Genomic DNA, 21,439 nt, shown 5'->3' with positions numbered 1-21,439 from the left:
TTTGTATAGAGCATATATAACTGATTATACTTTCTTCATCAAGCGAGATCAACCCCCTTCTCTTCTGCGCGTTGGATATAGACCAGGGAAATCAAACAAATTCAGGCTCCGGAAATTCCAAAAGAAGTCCACAGCAACCAAAATATGAAAATCATGGAGTAAGATTTGGAGGCACATGTTAGACTTTTACAAAATGGTCCTGCACTTCTCTTAATTGCATTGGTCCTGTTGATGTGGTCATACGGTTGTGTCTCTTGGGCGTTGTCTTGATGGAAAGACAACTGCATATAAGAGAGAGAAGTTTACAGGTCCCATCGATGCATTTTTGATTCCCAAACCATCACCCAAAATTGCAGTCAGTGGAAGATCCGTAATTCATAAAGGAGCAAGAAGTAAAGAAGTAATTGCTATGGCTGGAGGTTTGTCATTTATTTCCGCATATATTCCATGGAGTTTTTAAACTGAGATTGATTGTATTGAAATGAATATTGGAATATGATGGTTTTACTTTGGTATCAGAGCATTATTGAATCTCTGCCTAGCATAAAGTTATTTGTTGCAAATCTGAAAAATATTGCATAAAATTAGGATTTTTCCATAAAACCCGTACGTAAATCAAGCAAACTTTTATTATAAATAGAATTTGTTTTCGTTTGATGTCATTGGAATCCTTGTTAAAAGCTTTCCAACGGTATATTATTTGTCAAAAACGGAGTTCTGGATGCAAAGTTATGCTAGTTTAAAGTTTTGGTTGGTAGTTATTGTTTGGTGTTTTCGGAGCCATTTATGGCATCGATTAGGACGAAATTGTCATTTGGGATGTCACTAATATATGTTATAAGTTCACATTGAGTTTCATCGAAAACGCCGGGAAAATGGCCGGAAAGGGCTGTTGAAATCTGGAAAAATGCGGGTAAATGTTACAGAACCGGGTCAGAAGAACCGACCCAATAGGAAAACGGGTCAAAAAAGACCCGGCCAAAGTCAAAGTTAAACCGGGTCAAACAACCCAGTCAACTCAGCCCAAAACGTCAGGCAACCCGACCCGGTCAACGGGTCAAACGTGTCAACGGACCGGTAAACGGGTCAGAACGGTCAACGGGTCAAACTGGGTCAACCGACCGGCAAACGGGTCAACCCGACCCTGGTCAAGACCCGGCGCGTGGAGGCGCGTGGAGGATTGGGCTTGCGTCAGGCGCGTGAAGGTTTAGGGTTGGGCGCGTGTAAGCGCGTGCAGGCGCGTGAGGAGAATGTGGAGGCGGTGGGGGCGCGTGAGAGAGGGTGCTGCCTTCTGGCGGCGCGTGGGGCGCGCCTTGGTCACGGTGGCGCGTGGAAGTCAGTGACAGCTTGTATGTGGTTTTTATGTTATATATACTTTGTTATGCATAAATAATGTATTATCTTGCATTGATTGTGTTATATTATACAAATTCATGTTATAAATTATTTGATGTTTTATGATCGTATATATTTTTGATTAATTTAGAGTAGCGCAGCATCTAATTATGATAATATATGCATTAAGAAATATTAGTTGTGATCATATTAAGGTAATAACATCGGTTGTAGTTAATCATATTAGTATAATATTTTACCCAACAGGAATGTTATATTTTTATGATTAATTAGGGATGAAATAAAAATTATTCTTATTTCTTAATTAGCCCACAGGCATATGAAATATTAATAATTTCTAGTTTCATTTAAAGGATAATGAATCATAATATGTAATGTCTTTACACAGGGAGATTTTATGATATATCGATTATTTATGATTTATATTTGTTTTACATTGGTAAACTTATAATTTTATGATGGTTTGTGCCTCATAATTTAGTAAGCATGTCTATTGAATTACCTACAGTTGATCAAACTTTGATGATGGTTGGGATAAGGTTCCTAATTTAAATGGTGATAACTACAATCCTGGAGAGAGGTTGTCCTCCTTCATTTAGGGTGCATAGATCTTGACTTGCTCTTCGTAAGGAAGAGCCACCAACACCTACAGATACTAGCTCTCAAGCTGAGATTGCTTTGTATGAACGGTGGGAGCGATCTAACGTTTAAGCATGATGTTCATCAAATCTCACATTACGAGTAGTATCCGTGGGTCGATACCGGAGTGTGAAAATGTCAAGGATCTTATGGAGGCAATTCATGCACAGTTTGAAACATCAGAAAAGGCATTAGGAAGCGTCCTAATGAGTAGATTGACATCCATGAAGTTGACTGGTATTAAAGGAGTCCGTGAGCATTATGAAAATGAGGGACATAGCTGCTCAGTGTGAAATCCCTTGAGATGGTGATTAATGATGATTTCTGGTGCATTATGTCCTGAACTCTCTCTCGCTTCATTATACTCCTTTCAAGATATTTATACAACACAGAAGGATAAATGGTCAATCAATGAGCTTTTGACCATGGTGTTCAGGAGGAGGAGAGACTGCTTCAGGAAGTGAATGAAACAGCACATCTGGTGACAGGAAATGTCAAGTACGCTTCAAATAAGAATAAGAAGTGGAAGGGAAAAGGCAAGTCACTGAGGTTATGAGCAAAGGTAATAAGGACAATATCAAGTGGTTCTTCTGTAAAAAGACGGGACACATGAAGAAGGATTGTCTTAGAGAAAAGCCTGGTTGATAAGAAAGGTAACCTCTTATCTTTGTGTGTTATGAATCTAATATGATTGTGGTTTCAAATGATTGGTGGATTGATTTGGTTCTAAATCCATGTTTCTAATACCATACAGGGTTTTCTGGATCAAAGAAGCCATTGGGAAGTGAATGCAAATCTATTCAGGAAATAGGATGCCTCACGTGTTGAAGCTGTTGGAACTTTTAGACTTATTTAAGTACTAATTATGTTTTGGATTTAGAACGAACCTTTATATCCTAGTTTTTCTAGGAATTTAATTTCAGTTTCTAAACTTGTACCATGTGGATACTCTTTCAACTTTTATGGTAGTTCTTTTAATTTAATTAGAACTCATCTATTGTTGGAAATGGTATTTTGGTTGATGGTTTGTTTAAAAATCATTTAAGTGATACTGTTCCTTATAGTTTATGACTTCATATGCTAACACTGGTATGAAACGTACTATTAGTATGAAAACTCTTCCTTTTTGTGCATAGGAGATTAGGACACATCTCCATTGATAGGATTAAAAGGTTGGTAAATGCTGGAGTTCTTGAAACTCTTGACTTTACTGACTTTGATACTTGTGTAGACTGCATTAAGGGAAAGCAGACTAACAAATCCAAGAAGGGTGCCAAGAAGAGTTCTGAACTTTTAGAAATCATACACACAGATATTGTTGCCCTGACATGAGCTCTAGTGGTCAGAAATATTTCATCACCTTTATTGATGATTACTCACGATATATGTATCTCTATATGCTTTATCACAAGGATGAAGCGTTGGATGCTTTCAAAATATATAAAGCAGAAGTAGAGAAACAATGTGGAAAACAAATTAAGATCGTGGAGATCTGATAGAGGTGGTGATATTATGGTAGATACACTGGTATAGGACAAGCACTTGGTCCATTTGCTAAATTTCTTCAAGAGCAAGGTATTGTGGCTCAGTACACCTTGCCTGGCACACCATCTCAGAATGGTGTAGCAGAACGGAGAAATAGAACATTAATGGATATGGTACGGAGTATGCTGAGTAACTCCAAACTTCCTCATTCTTTGTGGATTGAAGCTCTCAAAATGCAGCAGCGTATATATAAACCGAGTTCAACTAAGGCGGTTCCAAAACGCCATTCGAATTATGGAAAGGTTGGAAACCAAGTTTAAGTCATTTACGCATCTGGGGTGCCCAGTTGAGGTTAGAGTTTATAATCCACAAGAACGGAAGTTAGATCTAGGACTATTAGTGCATATTTTATTGGATATGCAGAAATATCCAAAGGATATAAGTGTTATTGTCCTAACCATTCCAGTAGAATTGTTGAATCAAGAAATGCCAAATTTCTTGAAAATGATGTGGTTAGTGGGAGTGATCAACTCAGAGACTCAGTCTCTGAGAAAATTGATGTTTCAGACAATGCTCCTACATCAAGTAAAAGATTGGTTGTTCATCCAAACAGGGTGAATAATGAGGAATCACTCAATCAAAATCCACATTCTGATGCGGTTGTTTTAGAAGATCATTTTGACCAACCTCCAATACAAGTGGAACAACCAGTTGTGCAACAGTCTCAAGAGACTGCTGATACAACATTAAGGAGATCTTACTAGAACAAAGAAATTAGCAATTCCTACTGATTATGAAGTGTATATGCAAGAGGCTGACTATGACATAGGTATTGAGGATGATCCAGACACGTTTTACAAGCTATGAACAGTAGTAAATCTGAGTTGTGGTATAATGCCATGATTGACGAGATGAATTCTATGGCGGATAATACAGTTTGGGACCTTGTTGACTTGCCTACTGGAAAGAAACCTATTGGTTGTAAATGGGTATTTAAAACCAAAAAGGATTCATTAGGCAACATTGAGAGATACAAGGTAGACTTGTTGCCAAGGGGTTCACACAAAAGGAAGGAATAGATTACAAAGAAACATTTTCTCCAGTTTCTAAAAAGGTCTCTTCGTATCATCATGGCATTAGTTGCCCATTTCAATTTAGATTTACATCAAATGGATGTTAAAACAGCTTTTCTCAATGGAGATTTGGAGGAAGAGGTTTATATGAAATAGCCTGATGGGTTCATTTCAAGTGATGGTGAGCATTTGTTTTGCAAGCTTAAGAAGTCCATTTATGGACTTAAACAAGCCTCCGACAGTGGTATTTAAGATTTCACACTGTTATCTTTCATTTGGTTTTGTAGAAAATGTCATGGATCAGTGTATATACCACAAGGCAGTGGGAGTAAAATCATCTTTCTTGTGTTATAGTAGATGATATTCTCCTTGCAACCAATGATTTGGGTTGCTACATGAGGTGAAACAATTTCTCTCTCAACATTTTAGTATGAAAGATATGGGTGAGGCGTCTTATGTCATTGGCATTAAGATTCATAGGGATAGGCCTCGACATGTTTTGGGACTATCTCAGGAAGCCTATATTAATAAAATTCTTGAGAGATTTAGGATGAAAGATTGTTCACCCAGTGTTGCACCCATTGTTAAGGGTGACAGGTTCAATCTGAACCAATGTCCTACACTTGAGATTGAAAAGGAACAAATGAAAACTATCCTTATGCTTCAGCTGTTGGAAGCCTAATGTATGCTCAAGTCTGTACTAGACCTGACATCGCTTTTGCAGTTGGCATGTTAGGAAGATATCAAAGTAATCCAGGTTTGGATCATTGGAGAGTGCAAAGAAGGTCATGAGGTATCTTCAAGGAACTAAAGGTTTCATGCTTACTTATAAACGTTCCGACATTTAGAAGTCGTCGGATATTCAGACTCAGACTTCGCTGGATGCGTTGATTCTCGAAAATCAACGATTCTCGCGGATCGGGTGCTATATCTTGGAGAAGTGCCAAACAATCTTTAGTTGCCACTTCACCATGGAGGCTGAGTTTGTTTCCTGTTTTGAGGCAACTACACAGGGTATTTGGTTAAGAAGTTTCATTTCTGGGCTTGGAGTTGTTGAGTCTATCTCTAGGCCAATAAAGTTATATGTGACAATTCAGCTGTTGATTCTTTGCTAAGAATAATAAGAGTGGAAGTCGAAGTAAACACATCGACATTAAGTACTTAGCAATAAGGGAGCACGTTAAAGCCAAAGAAGTGCTCATTGAACACATACATACTGAGCAGATGATTGCTGATCCTCTAACGAAAGGCATGCCACCAAAGACGTTCAAGGATCATGTTGTCCAAATGGGACTATGTCCGCTTTGTCACTATGAGAGGTAATACTTTCATTGTCTGAAACTTTGTACTTAGTTTGTTTTCTCTTTTAAGTTGTATACATTTTGGTTGGAGACAAACAAACATTCTAGAGGACCTAGAATAAACATTTGAGGTTTGTTCATAAAGTGGTATTCCACATTTAAGCGTTTATTTAGAAAGAGTAAAATTGCATTGTAATACATAGAAGGTAATACTTGTTTAAAAGGGACTTACCGCTATGATTCATGTACTTTTTCCTTTCTAATTGAACATACCGCATATAATCTCTGTGTTTTGGATTATATTATACAAGTTTGGACCAAGTGGGAGAATGTTAGACTTTACCATATGGTCCTGCACTTCTCTTAATTGCATTTTGGTCCCTGTTGATGTGGTCATACGGTTGTGTCTCTTGGGCAGTTGTCTTTGATGGAAAGACAACTGCATATAAGAGAGAGAAGTTTACAGGTCCCCATTCGATGCATTTTTGATTCCCAAACCATCACCCAAAATTGCAGTCAAGTGGAAGATCCTGTAATTCATAAAGGAGCAAGAAGATTAAAGAAGTAATTGCTATGGCTGGAGGTTTGTCATTTATTTCCGCATATATTCCATGGAGTTTTTAAACTGAGATTGATTGTATTGTAAATGAATATTGGAATATGAATATGTTTTACATTACATTCTGGGCAATTGGAATTTTATTGGATCCATTAGTGGTCTATACTCTTTTTGTGCGTGATGATAGAAAGTGCATTCAAGTGGACAAAAAATTTGGGACGGCAATTTTTGTTGTTCACGCAGTAGTTGATATCATTAATATAATCTTTTACATGAAATTAGAGCTGCGTGATGATTTACAAAAAGCAAAAGGTGCGGGGATACGTCACGGATGTTGGTCTATAATATGCATTTTTCCGCTCTCAGTGGTAAGGGAGACACTCTTACAGCTAATTTAATCTTCTTTCTTTTAGATTTGACTAGGGCTGAATCAAACTAAACATTTTCCCTTGTGGACTTCAACCTGTTCAGGTGATGCTTATTCTCATTCATATGAGAAAAACCAGCGTAGTTTTGTTTGGAGTAATAATAACTTTTCTATTGCAAACTAATGCAAGACTAGTTCGATTGATGATATTGTTCGCAGAAGCGATTCCTCCATCAGCAACCTTTCGTCCATGGCTGCTTAAGTTCACTTATTTATACGTGTATTGGGGTCAAGTAAGTTCAGTTACACAAAGGGTTTATTGGATGCAAAACTTAGTTTTTTTGTTTTTCCTTTTTACTTTAACATTCAGTGTCACCTTATACTTTATTAAAACATGTGACGTGCCTCTTTTTTTAAAATTAGAGATTCTAAGTGAAAGTTATTATATTTATATTTTACAAATTTATCCTTATATTAATTACATTATTAAATTATATCTCACTATTGTATAATTAAATATTTTAAAACTGAAAGTAGTGAACCGGACACCGGCCGCTGGAATTTGGTGACTGGAAAAATCTTCAATGTGTTCAAGAATTAATATTAGTATGAAAATGATCATATTCAAAGGATCTATTTATATATGTAAATTTTAGAGACAAAAAGGTTTATTGTTTTCGGGATCTGATAGATAAAGTTTAGTGCTTGAGCAGCCACCACATTTATTGCTATATAAAATTATAAGGTTAGATAGATCATTCAAAGATTAAAATTTTGATACTAATATTTTTCCTATACCATGTCGGAAAATTTTCTGGTCACCGGATTCCAACAATGGCGACTGGTTTTTGACAGCAGGCTGCCCATTCTGACCACTGTATTAATCCGTCAACGTATTTAATTTTTTTAAAAATAAATAAGATTTAGAACTTATATAATAATTTATATCTATTATGAATAATGGTATATTAGGTAATCTAATTTATTTATTTTTTTAAGACTTTTAGTGTTTAGAAATAAGTTATACAGAATTTAACTTTCTCTATCTAGTAATTTTATCTTAAAATAAGTGGTAATTTGTTTTTTAAAAAAAAAAAAAAACTGATGTACTTTGTATAAATATTTGACCGTTTTTTCCAAGATTTTTTATCCACTTTGGAGTTGCTGATGTTTTAGGCCATATACACAGAGCTTAGATGTTGGCACAAAGCGTGCAGGACTCACAATAAAGTATGCCCTGATCGAGATTTTTATGACCGTTTCTTTCGTTGTAACGAAAGTTTTACAAGAGTACAAAATTATGAATGATTTTTGTTCAAGAAATACAACCGAGTATGATTTTGGAGTATTCCGTGATGCCCATCAGTCTGGAATTCTGGAGATGAGAGGTTCTGCACTCAAGATTTTATTTTGTTTTCGATGGGCCATGCAAAAAATCAGGTTTGTGCACTATTAATATCGTATACTTTCTTCTTCTTGTATAGTGGTTTTACTGAGGAATAACTGTTCTGAAACTTCTGATCTGCCACCTCAACACATTATACAAGAAGATCTTTATATACAATTTCTATTCCAGGCTGGCAATCATTCTGATCTGCCACCTCAACACAAACAAACACACCTTCTAAAGAAAATACAAAAATGAATGAATTTAACTCTGCAACCTCCAATATATCTTCTCCGCACTTATTTTTTATAACTGAATTTCATTATCACAATTAGTTTCTCACTAAAATGACAATCGGATGAATTATTTTCTATTACTGATAATTCATGACGGAATTATCATATTTCCTCACTTCAGGTAGATGTGAAATCTAACAGTAATGCATGATTGGTATCTCAAGTTTCCATGACAAATTTTCCATTTCAATCTTTGGACGTGATATTTATACATTTGATTTCAATTTTTGCAGTGGTTTTGGTTCGAACATTGAAGCAGTTGGTACTGACACAGTTGGAAACTTCTTTGTTCTTTACATAATTTACACGGCAGTGATTTTGTTTTACTTTCTTCTCGTACAAATGCAGGTCCGTATATTTTACTCTGTTAACTTCTTATTTCCGAATTTAATTGTAAATACTAAAATATACACCATCTCCTCATCTGTGAAACAGGTATATCTGCAGTCGAACACGGAAATATTAAAGGAGAGAGACGAGAAGTTGCAAGAGACAAAGCAATCGACGCACTTCGAAAAGCTGTCTGAGGATATCCAAACTAAAGTGATAAGTGAGAAGTACAAGCCAAGTGAAACAGGAGAAACTAAAGGTGCTAATATAGAAAATTTGTTCGATGGTCTTTCCGAGGGACTTAGAAAGAAAATGACTAAGAAACTTTGCAAAGAACTGCTCAGAAAAGTGAGTTTCTTCAAGAGTTCACATATCTTTTACTATTTCTTACAAATTTCTAGACATTTAGATTACAAATGACTCATTCTCATTCTTGTTTGTATATCAAGGTGGAAGAGTTCCAGAATTGGAATGATGCTTCACTGGATGACCTTTGTGCTTATCTGAAGCCAGTTTTCTTTAGCGAGCAGACTTGCATTATCCGGGAGAACGACCCAATTTGTAAGATGATCTTTGTGGTTCAAGGCAAGCTGTGGATCTACACCTCCGATTCCAATGAGGATTCAACAAATGACTCTTCGAACACAGTGCTCGATAGACAAAGAAATGATCCTGTTAATGAAGGTTACTTCCACTACCAGAAAAAAACTACTGATGATGCTTTTAAATTAGCTTAAATTACATAAAACCATTACCTCTTTCATATATTAAAAATATTTTTGTAGTGGTCTTCTGCGGAGAAGAACTTCTGAATCGGCTTCAGACTAACCCTTCCACATCAAAGTTCCCGGTCTCAAAACGAACCATTCAAGCGCTTACAAACGTTGATGCCTTTGTTCTTATGGCCTATGACTTGAAAAATATATTCATTAAGCGTCAATGTGAGGAATGAATGGCTGCTCAGGGAGCGAACACAAGTAACACAATGGATTGGTCAGATAGTTTCGTTGTTTGGTTTATAATATAATCGTGGTTTGTGCTATAGGCCAGAGATATATCTGAGACCTATAGAATTATGTTTATTGTTGAATAAACAAATTACAAAAAACAATCTGCATTTGCTAGAAACTTTTGCATTTAAATTTAATGTAGAAACTATATTCAGACGATCTGGTTTCGATGTCCCAAGTTTGCTTTACCTTTAATTTCAAAGAGAAATCAACCTGTTGCTGCTACGAGAAGAACAATCTGCAGGCAACTTTAATTTCCAGGGAGCTGAGGAATTGAGAACTGGCCGAGTTATATTACGTTTTCATTTTTCTTTTTTTATTAGTCTTGGAAAGCCAGTAAAACTTGTCCCCATGTACTTTCATTTTTCATTTAGAGGAAGTAGATAATTAAATTTGTTTTTAGTCTAACCAAATTCAGTCGATAGTACGGCATTATATCAGATTCTGACCACCTGTTAGTGGTGGTGGCTGGAAAATGAAGGTGAGTGACAATATTTTTATCAATTTCTAAACTTTTTTCTATGGGTATTTAATTAAATTAACAAACTTAGAGGGTTTAAAAATAATTAAATAAAATAGAATATGATTTTTAAAATAGGGAAACAAATGTATATTTTGAGTAGAATAGGGATAGGATAATGCAAAAATAATTAAACAAACTAACTATTTTTTCACACACACTGTTTTTTGCCATACAAACTGTTTATTTGATAAAAAAAATTATTGAGACTATTAATAAGATATTTCTTAACAATTTTTCTTTTTTAAGAGGCTTGCATTAGATATGCTTATGTGCTAAATTTACATTGCCAAAATTTAAAATGAAATTGCAAGGAAAGAATCAAGAACAATGAGACTTAAAAAAGCACAAAATGCCAAATCCAAAAATTTGGCCAAAGATGATGGGGGTAATGTGTTGGCTCTCTAATTCAAGGAAGAGGAAGGCCTCCGAGAAGGTAAGAGTTAGGCGATTGGAAAAATATACTTAGGTTAAATTTATCGTTCAATGAGATTACTATGAGACACCCGGTATTATTTAAATATTCAAATACAAGTAAATAGCCGCTAACATCATGTAAACTAGTTGAACGTAACCCTTCAAGTGTGCAGGTGGTCTTCCTTTTCTGTTGCCACTAATCTTTTATATTATTGGATAAATTCTCTGAGTATGTGACTGCTGTAAATCATCACAAAATTAAAGTTATACTTCTAAGTAGTTCACTCGACAACAATCTAATTTTAAGCTCTTATTGAAGGACAGTTGAGCATCCTATTATGTGTCTGTATCTCCATTGAATCAAATCTTGGATTTACCAGTTCAATGTGTAAGACTTACCCATTATAGAATGAGAATCTTTCTACACCAACAATTTCTGTAGCGTCATTGTCAGCCATGGAAGGCAAGAAAAGCATCCCAGCAATTAATTCTGGATTGATCATGAAACGGATCTCTTCCTACGTGAGATCGTGATGATAATAACTAATATTGAGTTGGATGCAAGAAGATAATGGCTCTAAACTGTAAGTCTACAAAGTATAAAATTGCCTTATCAACGGCTAAAAAGTGTGAAACTAAACAAATAAAATTGAACACAATAGATTATATAAGTATTTTGAATTACCTCAAAAGGGCAGAGGGGCATGATGGATTTGCTCCATGAATTACCTCAAAAGGAGGAACCTTCTGCTCAAATGAGACAGAGTCAATAGGCATACATGAGGATATCCTTTCAAATAATGTATAATGCACTTTATTTTATTTTCCTGATTTTCACTAGAACTTTCATATAGACTCCTGAAAAAGATGAAAGTTTTACACTATTCAGTTACTAGCTTCGAGAATCAAAAAATAAAAACTAAAGAAAAAATCAATTGATTTCATGGGATACACCCGAACCCATGAAAATCAAATCAACCATAAATCAAAGTTGATTGTCAGGAAGATGGTTTGCACCTCTATTGGTGACTGGGAACAAACAAAAGAAAGAGCATGCAAGAAGAGTACCAATCAATTCTTGAAAAGCAACATTTAAACTATCAATGATTACGCCATATTAGAAAAACAACTGAAAGTAAAGAAGAATAAACAATGAAACCACTGGAAAAGGCCAAGAAACAATTTTTAAGATGATAAGGGTGGAGTCTTATCAAATAGATTATATGACACAAGCGATATCAATTTTGCAGCACTTATGCAACTTATATACAACATCTTTTAGTTGACCTAAAAAACCCATATATTTAGGGTTTGGCAGAGCACTGAATTGTGTGCCTAACAATTGATAGCCCAAATATAAAGATACCTGGCTGAGGAACACTATGCCTGCTTCTTGTGGACCCAATATGCGGAGACCCGTTTTGATGCCATATTTTCCAAGAAAATCATCTGCATTTTGATAGTGACTTTCTAATAGAGAGGGCAACTGCGAGAGAAAATTTGCTAGTGCCGGAACAGCCTCTCCAAAACCACTTTGTTGATTCCGCCCGAGATGTAAGTTGCACAAATCCTCCTTATTCAGCTTCAGTTATAATAATGTCTTTATGTAATTAGCTATTCGTTAATCAGTTCACTTATATCTTATGCTTATCCAAATTATCTTCAAAAGAGAGCTATTGACATCCAAGCCAACAATTTCTTCATGATTGTATGGCATAACCAGACCCATCAACCCAAAACTCATAAATTTCACTTCACATTCAAACTATTAAACATAACCATCAACACAAAACTCATAAATTTCACATCACATTAACCGCTATAAACCAACAAAACTCAAGTGAAAAAACATACCCATTAAGACAAATTCGCTTCACATTGATACTTCAACAACACAACTTTCATCCAGCCAAAAAAATAAATAAATAATCCATCAACATAAAAGTCAACTCAAATTCAAACTATAACCCCAAATAATCAAGTAAAAATATACCCATCAACGCAAAATTCATAAAACTCACTCAAATTCAAACTACAAACCCAAATGAAAAATACTGAGCTTTTTTCAGGAGAGAAAGAATTACATTATCGAAGAAAAGCACGTAACCATTAAGGACAAAAGGCGCGAGAGGTTCAAAGAGAGAGAGCGAGCTTCTGATGTCACAAATGGACATAGAAAGCACTTCTCCTGAGTTGACCCGGCTGTGTTCGGGACCTTTCGCCGTTGATCTAAGAGCTTCCACTACTTTCGATGGCCAAAACAAAGTTGATGAACGAACCAATAATGGTAGGTAGGGTAAAACCGACTTCAAGTCTTCTCTTTTCTCCATTTTCTTCTTCGTTTTGATGCTTCGCAGGCACTGTCTTTGTTTAGTTACATATAATTACTAGTAATTGGCGCGTCGTGAGTGGTTGTTGATAAGTTATTTACTATCTCCGTTTAGTTACATATAAGGGGGCGTTTGGTTGGAGGTTAAGTGGGATTACTGGGGTAATGTCATCTTATATTACTTGATTACCATGTTTGGTTGTCAAGTAATATCAGATACCGGTAATCTTCAAATACCAATAGTAGTTACTATTGGTAATATCAGAGGTAATCTGATTATCTCCATTTTCTTAGGTATTATGAGATTACCAGGGTTATCTTTTTTTGTTAAAATTTTATCCCTTATTAATAAAAGTTTTAGACAATAATACCCCTACTTTAGGGAGTGACTTTGCAACGCTTTCCTTTTTCATACATCTCTTAGCCCACACAGTGAATTTGGGGCACTCTGCTGCTACACTGAACTTGGCATACGTCTCATATGCGTGAAACCAGCAGTATAAAGGGATCAAAGATAAGTCGACATACCCAAAGGTCTTGCTTCTGAAATAAGGATTGTCTCCGAGCTGCCCTTCCAAGGTCTTGATTACTTCAATGAATTCCTTCTCTGCGGCCTCCTGTGCTTCACCTGTTGTGTCCATGTCTTCCTCCCCGCATCATGTGACTGCAATTTTCTTTACTAGGTTAGCATCTTTGTTCTGAAATAGGCAAGATTTTAACACATGCAGTATCATCAAGTAAAACCAAGAGAGGTGCCTTGACATTGTAAGACTTTAGTTAATTATTTTCTCTGATTAACACATACAATGAAAACGGAGAGAATGAAACCTCCATTCATTTCAAGCAATCACATCATTTATGTAAATCATAAACTGGGTTGATTCAAAATCATGCCAATCTGAAAATTCTGAATTCATTGAAATAAATTCCATATATTCTTGAAAAATACAAAAGAGAAATGAAAATAATCTCTTTGTAAAAGGAAAACAAGACACTCGTCATTTTGGTAAAGATACTAGAAAGGGGGTTCAACAAAACTTAGGGCCAAAGAATAAGAAGAAAGGCAAAGGCTATAATAACAATAAGTCTAAATCAGAGACTAGAAAGTGCTTCCATTTTAACAAACCTGGTCACATAAAAAAGAATTGTTATGATTGGATTAGGAAGCAAAAGCAGAATAGTACAGAGAGTAACCTAGCATCGTCTAGTAACAGCTTTGAAATCACTAAAGCCCTTACTGTGTCCAGTTATGAAATTGCTAATGAATAGGTGCTAACGCATGGATTGTTCCTTTCATATGAGCCCAACAAAACCTGGTTTCAAAACCTGATAACTGGTGAACCTAAAATGGTGTTTATCGGAAATATAACTCATGTAGGTTCAAGGGATTGGTAACATTACTCTTAGACTTAAAAATGGCAAACTAATAATGTTAACCAAAGTTAGGTACATACCAGAGCTTAAGCGTAACCTGATCTCATTAGGCACACTGATGAAGCAGACTGTAGCTATAGAGCTAAAATGGTTGCATTACTGTTTACAAGAATGATCAAATTCTGTTTGAGGGTTGAAAAGGCATGGTCTGTACATATTGAGGACAATATTATCAATTGAATGTTAATTCTGCTTCTCATCTACTAACATTTCAAATGCAGAAAAATGGCACCTGAGGATGGGCCATATAGGCCAAACTGAAATGAGCATCTCAAACAGCAGGGGTACTTTGGTAATGACAATGTATCAGACTTAGAGTTTTGTGAGATTTGTGTCATGGGCAAACAGCACAGGCTGAGCTTCCCAAAAGGAACTCACCTGTCTATGGATGTTTGGATTATCTTCATGCTGATCTTTGGGGTCTAGAAAGAGTCAAAACACATGGGGGTAATAGTTATTTTCTAGCCATAGTGGATGATTCAGTAGGAAGGTGTGGGCTTACCTCCTTAGGACCAAAGATGAGGCACTAAGTAAGTTTAAGAGCTGGAAGACTTTATTAGAAAACCAACTGGAGAAAAAGGTGAAAGCACTCATAATTAACAATGGTCTGGAATTCTGTAACACTGAGTTTGATGCATATTGTAGAGACCAGGGGATTATGAGACATATGACTGTTTGGAGAACACCTCAGCAAAATAGAGTTGCTAAGAGGATAACAGACACTGTTAGAAAAGTTAGGTGTCTCCTCTTCACAGTTGGACTACCTAAGTCCTTTTGGGGAGAGGCTTTAACCACAGCTGCCTATTTGATAAATAGAACTCCCTTTAGTGCAATTGTTTTATGTGCCCTGAAGAAAAATGGACAGAAAGAAACCTTCACTCAACCACCTAAAAGTATTTGGCTGTGCAGCCTATGCACATACAGTAGATGGAAATTAGAACCAAGTCCCTAAGATGTGTATTTTTGGGGTATCAAAAAGGAACCAAAGGATATAGGTTGTGGGAGAGAGAAACCCAAGGGTTAAGGTTATCATCAGTAGAGATGTTATTTTTAACGAATTTGTGTTCCCTTGCAGGGTTACTAATAACAGTGCAGGTACCTCAGCCACCATGTGGAGACACCACAGCAAACCACAGTACTCAGTTTGAGGTGGAGTCAACAAGGCAACGGAGCCTGAGACCAATACTGATGAACCAGAATATGAAACTGACACACACTACAACTAATACTGAACTTGATGTTGAAGATGAAAATGAGGAAAACATTGACAATGCCCAACAAGATGATCTGGCTCAGTATCAACTGGCCAGAGGTAGAACCAGAGTGATATAAGACCATGAGCAAGGTTCAGTTATGCAGACCTCATCTACACACCTTGCTGGCTGGAGTAGAGATCCGAGGATAGAACCTGACTCCTATGAACAGACAGTCAACTCAAAGGATAGAAAATATTGGCTTACTGCCATGAATGAGAGATGGACTCCCTAGGCAGAACAAACCTGGATTGTGGTTCCAAACCCAAAGATGTCAAACTGGTGGACTGTAAGTGGTTGTACAAGCTAAAGGAAGGTAATAACAAAACTGATCCACCAAGGTATAAGGCTAGGTTGGTAGCCAAAGGCTACACCTACGAGCAGGTATAGACTTTACTGAGATTTTCTCACCTGTTATTAAATTCAAAGCTATAAGATTGATGTTATCTATAGTAGCCCATATAACTTAGAGTTAGAGCAGTTAGATGTAAAAACTGCATTTTTGCATGGGAATTAGAAGAACAGATCTAATGAGTCAACCTATGGGGTTTAAGGATAAAAGGTTCCCTGATTATGTATGTTTGCTGTATACATTTCTGTATGGTCTCAAACAATCACCTAGGCAGTGGTACAAGATGTTGACTCCTTTATAGTAGGCATAGGGTTTACTAGAAGTGAGCATGTAAATTGTTTCTATTTTGCACATGTGAATACACTCCTGTATATTGTTATTATACGTTGATGACATGCTATTATTAGTAAATCTAAGGCCCAAATTGAGGAGTTGAAAGGGAAATTGCATGCTGAATTTGACATGAAGGATTTGGGCTGTGCTAGAAAATTTTAGTGTATGCTAATAAAAGAAACGGGAAGAATTACAGCCTAAAACTGCATCAGATGCCTTATCTGCAAAAACTTGTGTTAAAGTTTGGAATGAGTGACTCCAAGTGTGCCACAATGCCCCTAGCTAGTCACTTCAACCTTAGTAAAGCCCAAAGTTCAAAACAGAACCTGATAGACTAAAATGGAAACCATACCATATGCAAATGCCATTGTTCTGTATGTACTCTATGATCAGTACAAGACCTGATTTATCATATTCAATCACTTCTAAGTAGATTCATGTCAAATCCTGGGTGTGATCATTGGAATGCTTTGAAATGGCTTCTAAGATATATTAAAAGTATTGAAATGTTGGTCTAAATTTCTGTAAAAGAAACTCCACACTTGATCTGGTTGGGTATGTAGATTCTAATTTTGCAGGTGATAGAGATTCACGAAATCCACCATAGCATATCAGTTTACTTTGGGAGAAAACTGCATCAGTTGGAAGTCCCACTGCAGCCACTGGTAGCCTTGTCCACAACTAAAGCTGAATACGTGGCTGTAACCGACGCATTCAAAGAAGCCATATGGCTCTAAGGATTCCTGAAAGAGGCCAGTTGCTGGATGGAACTGTGACTGTCTATTCAGACAGTCAGAGTGCCATTCCCCGTGGACCATGAGAAAACCAAACATGTTGACGTAAGGTATCATTTTGTGAGGGATATGATCTACAAAGGAGAAGTGAACCTATAGAAGATCCCAACTGAAAACAACCCAGCAGACATGGGAACCAAGGTTGTAACACTTGCAAAGTTCAAGCACTGCTTGAACTTATTGCATGTGGGATAACCAAATCATAACTAAAAGGAATATGGAAATGCATGCTGCACAATTGAACTGACAGTGCTGAACAACTGCCACAGACTTCAAGGTGGAGATTGCTAAATAAGTGAACATCGACGTCGTTTGACTAGGTAACAAAACGCTGTCGTTTTGTCTATTAGTCCAAATGAATAACAGCCATCAAAGTTAAAGAAAATCCAACGGCTCAAATGCAATCAAAGTCAACAATAAAAAAGGGACTATTACGCATTTGGCAAAGAGATGAGTTTTACGGTCTTCATTTCGTTTTCTCTGTAAAATCGTTTCATTTGGGTTAGGTTTCACGTTCATTCTGGTTCTTCTTGTGTGAATCTTTCTAGAGTCTTATTTGAGGCAGGGGTTCCTTAAAGGGTATAGAGTACTCTAGGGTTTGTTGGGATTTGCGAGAAACAGGGAAGTGAATGAGTGTTTGATTCTGTGGTTGACAGTGAAGAGATTCATCTGTAAATTGTAATCTTTGAAGTGATCAATACTAGTGCAGCGAGCTCCATATTCTGGAGTTCAACGTCGATGTAACTTGTTCTATATTGAACAAGCGAACCACGTATATCTTGTGTGTGTGATGTTTTCATTGTTCTTGCATTTTCTGTTTTGTATTGTGACTAATCTTGCAGGTTGAAGGATTGGTATTGATTTACAACAACCATATATACATTCAATATCATTGCAGAAAACTTAGTTGTGTTTGACATACCTCTTCAACGCCAAAATCAACAACCTTCTCTTCAAGTGAACGCACATCCTTAACATGAAACCTGTTTAGCATGTGATCATGAAATAGTAGACATTGGCTTCAGCTCCAAGTTATCCATTACCGTATATGTCACTACCGCTTTAACGAACCCTCTCTCAGCTGCGACGGTGGTGCTTTTGCCGCTGGATTACTACTAGCGTTTACATAAGGAACCTCAGTGGTCATTTTCTGCTGGGACTGCGGACAAACCACGTTTGGAATTTCAGCCACATTCGAATGCTTGTATGGGCACATGTAAACACTTCGAGTTTTCAATTCATGATCAAGCAACAAAAGGGGCATATCATTTAATATCCCATTTGAGGTACGTATTTAAGATTTACTGTATTAGTTAAAAGTTTATGTTTTAGTTTTAATTGAGTTTGTATTTGAGTTGGTTGAATATTACCTTGAAATTGGTTGAATTTTGGTGAAGTTTGGAAATCCAATCTTCGCCGGGGCGAAGAAGAAGCTTCGCCACGGCGAGGATGAGCTGCACCCACGGGTAGGTTCTGCCCTGTTTCACCAGGGCGACGAAAAGTGCTTCGCCGCGGCGACGAGCCTAAAACAAAGTTTCTTGAGTTTTCTAGAGAATTCTTCTTTGGGGCACAATGACCATTCTACCCTAATTAGTAGGAAAAGTGGGAGTAAAATGAGGAAATTAGTAGAGATTGTGTTTGGTGGGGGTGTATTTTGTAAAGAATCAAGGATATAGATGGAATTTCCAAGGAAGACAAGGGCAAAATGGGAAATGATGCTTATAATATGAACTAAAAAGGGTTAGTGTAGAGAAACCCTTTATTTCTTCATTCCACCGCCTCTTCCATTTGCCCCCTTTCTCTCATTTTCTCCATCCAATCTTCCAAGATTTCTAAGGGATTTAAGAGGGGTTTTGAGTAGAGATTTCATCTAAAGCATCCTAAGGTAAGAATTCATGCTTTAGTGTGAGTTTTCTTATAATTATAGTGAAGTCTTATTTGGTTGTTGCTGTCCTTGTGGTTGTTTTGAGTTGTAGAGAAGAAACAAGACAACAAAGGAAAGAAAAGTGCTAAAGAAGTCATCTTTGCACAAGGTAAGTAAATCCTACCAACTTGAGTTTTGATAAGTTTTTGAGTAGAGATGTATGCATGATCAGTATGTAGTATGATAAAGAGAAATTAATTTGAGATGAGTAGCTATTTTGTAGTTATTGGATAGACTCCATGTATGAGAAGTATTGTTGATGTGTGATGAGAAAGGAATTTGAGATGAAGTTTGAGAGATGTGGTGTAAACCTTTTTGGAAGTGCTTTCCTTGACAGGGTTATGGTTATATGAGGGAGTTTTCTTCCAATTTGGATGGCTAGAGAATGAAGTATAATAGTAATTGAGTAGAGTTGTTTATATGCACATAAGTTGTTTGATGAAATGCCTAAGTGAAATCTGCCCTGTCACTGCTGTAACTTTTCTAAGTAATTTTTGGGCATCTTACGAATTGAACTGGGCTGAGACCAAACATAGAAGTTATAGCCCTGTTTCTAAGCTTTAAAACGAGATCAAAACCGTAATAATCAGAGGTGTATAATGAAAGTTATGGTCTTTTTAGTGTGACTTGTCAAGAATGACGTTTTGAGGAAATCTTGTATTTGGCATTTCATTAGTGCATTAGTGAGCATGAGCTATCCTACACATTTGTTTAGTGACTTAAGAAGTAGCTTGAGACATAGTAGAGAACTTGGGTATAAGTTCTTTAAGAGAAAGAGAGAATGAGCATTAGCGAACTAAGAGAAAGAGAATAGAGTAGGTTGTGCGATGGGGAACCCGTGAGTAATGGGTAGAGTATTCCCGCATGTACGCCGCATTGAGAGAGCGGCATGAGTATCAGATAGAGAAGTGGTGTAGCCCGTGAGAGTGCATGCGGATGAGGGCTATACCCGAGTACCCGAGAGAGAGAGATTATATACTCACATGGCCAAGGGTTCCAAATCCATGCATAACCGAGTCCGATCGGCTAGAGTGAGTAGAGGTCACATAGAGTAGGAGCGAGTCCCGGCCGTGCCCCCGATAAGATGGGGTCGTGATTTACTAGAGAGAGTTACTAGAAAAGAGTTCTAAGAGAAAGAGAAAGAGAAGTACTAAAGAGAAATTGAATGAGGAGTTGTAAGGAAAGAATTAGAGAGAGAGAGAGTTACGGGGATAGATGAGTAGAGGATTTACTTACTGAGCATTATTTTAGTGCCCACCCTGTTGTTTTCCTATGTTTTGTAGGATCCAGGTGAGGACACAGTCGGATGGACGTCGACACGCGAGAGGAAGCAGTTACACTGTCCACTATGTTTTAGTATCTTTTGTATACATTATAAGTTTGTGTAAAAATGTATGGCTCCGTTTGGTTCAAAATTTGGGGGTTTTGGGAAAAGTTTTTTGAAAAAAGTTGAATTGGGCGGGTATTACGATGTAGGATTTATAAATTAATAAAATACCCTATATATTTATTTTTTTACAAAATACCCCCTATAATAAAACATTAAAAGTTAACAAAAATACCCCTAACCCACCCTCAAACATCCCCAGTCGGCCACCACCACCGGAGGTGGCCGAAGTCACCTTATGGGCGCATGACCGGCTGGATCTTGCTGGTCATGCGCCGATATGGCCTTTTCCGGCTAGATCCACGGTGGATCTGGCCAGCAAAGGCCAGATCTACAGCCAGATCTGGCGTCAACCGCCAGATCTGGCCGTATTTGCTCTCAACGACAGCCAACAAACGGTCGTCGTTGATGGTCAACGACGACCGTTTGTTGGCCGCTGTGACCGATTGTTACGGAACGGCTAGATCTTTGGCCTTAGATCTGGCCTTTTCTGGCCAGATCCACCGTGGATCTGGTCGGAAAAGGCTAGATCGGCGCACTACCGGCCAGATTCAGCCGGTAGTGCGCCATCCTACCAGATTCTGGCCATTTTCCGGTGATGGTGGCCGGAATCTGGTAAATGTGGATTATTGGGGTGTTTTTGTAATTTTAAAAAAAATATTTAGGGGTATTTAATTAAATTATCAAATTTAAGGGGTTTAAAAAANTTATTTTTGCTCCATTTCTGCATGAACGATTACGTGAGCGCAGATGGCAATGCATCACGGTTTTTGGGCTTTTAATGTGTCCAAAACTATGGGGGGATTGTTATAAAAACTTGGACAGTTTCTCACAAAAATTTAACAAAACTGTGGGGGGTAACAAAACTGTGGGGGGCAAAGTGATTTTCTCTT

The 21,439-nt window shown here is 37.1% G+C and overlaps 2 protein-coding genes across 2 annotated transcripts; one reads left to right on the top strand and one right to left on the bottom strand.

Annotated features, from left to right (window-relative positions):
• The first annotated feature begins 8,765 nt into the window (after positions 1–8,765).
• Positions 8,766–10,065, top strand: LOC116115443 (probable cyclic nucleotide-gated ion channel 6). The gene is made up of 4 exons (XM_031401596.1): positions 8,766–8,811; positions 8,899–9,141; positions 9,243–9,477; positions 9,579–10,065. The coding sequence occupies exons 1-4, from the start codon at positions 8,806–8,808 to the stop codon at positions 9,743–9,745; spliced, it is 651 nt and encodes a 216-aa protein (XP_031257456.1). The 5' UTR covers positions 8,766–8,805; the 3' UTR covers positions 9,746–10,065.
• Positions 10,066–11,135: 1,070 nt separating this feature from the next.
• LOC116115427 (probable poly(ADP-ribose) glycohydrolase 2) lies at positions 11,136–13,070 on the bottom strand. The gene is given in 6 exon segments (XM_031401575.1): positions 11,136–11,258; positions 11,470–11,534; positions 11,537–11,567; positions 11,771–11,837; positions 12,120–12,322; positions 12,825–13,070. Coding segments are annotated over 6 exon segments (735 nt in total).
• Positions 13,071–21,439: the final 8,369 nt, after the last annotated feature.

The sequence above is a fragment of the Pistacia vera genome, unplaced genomic scaffold (genome assembly GCF_008641045.1).
Source record: "Pistacia vera cultivar Batoury unplaced genomic scaffold, PisVer_v2 Contig74, whole genome shotgun sequence".
Lineage (NCBI taxonomy): Eukaryota > Viridiplantae > Streptophyta > Magnoliopsida > Sapindales > Anacardiaceae > Pistacia > Pistacia vera.
Note: the sequence above shows the minus strand (reverse complement) of the source record. Positions and strands in the feature narration are given on the sequence as shown.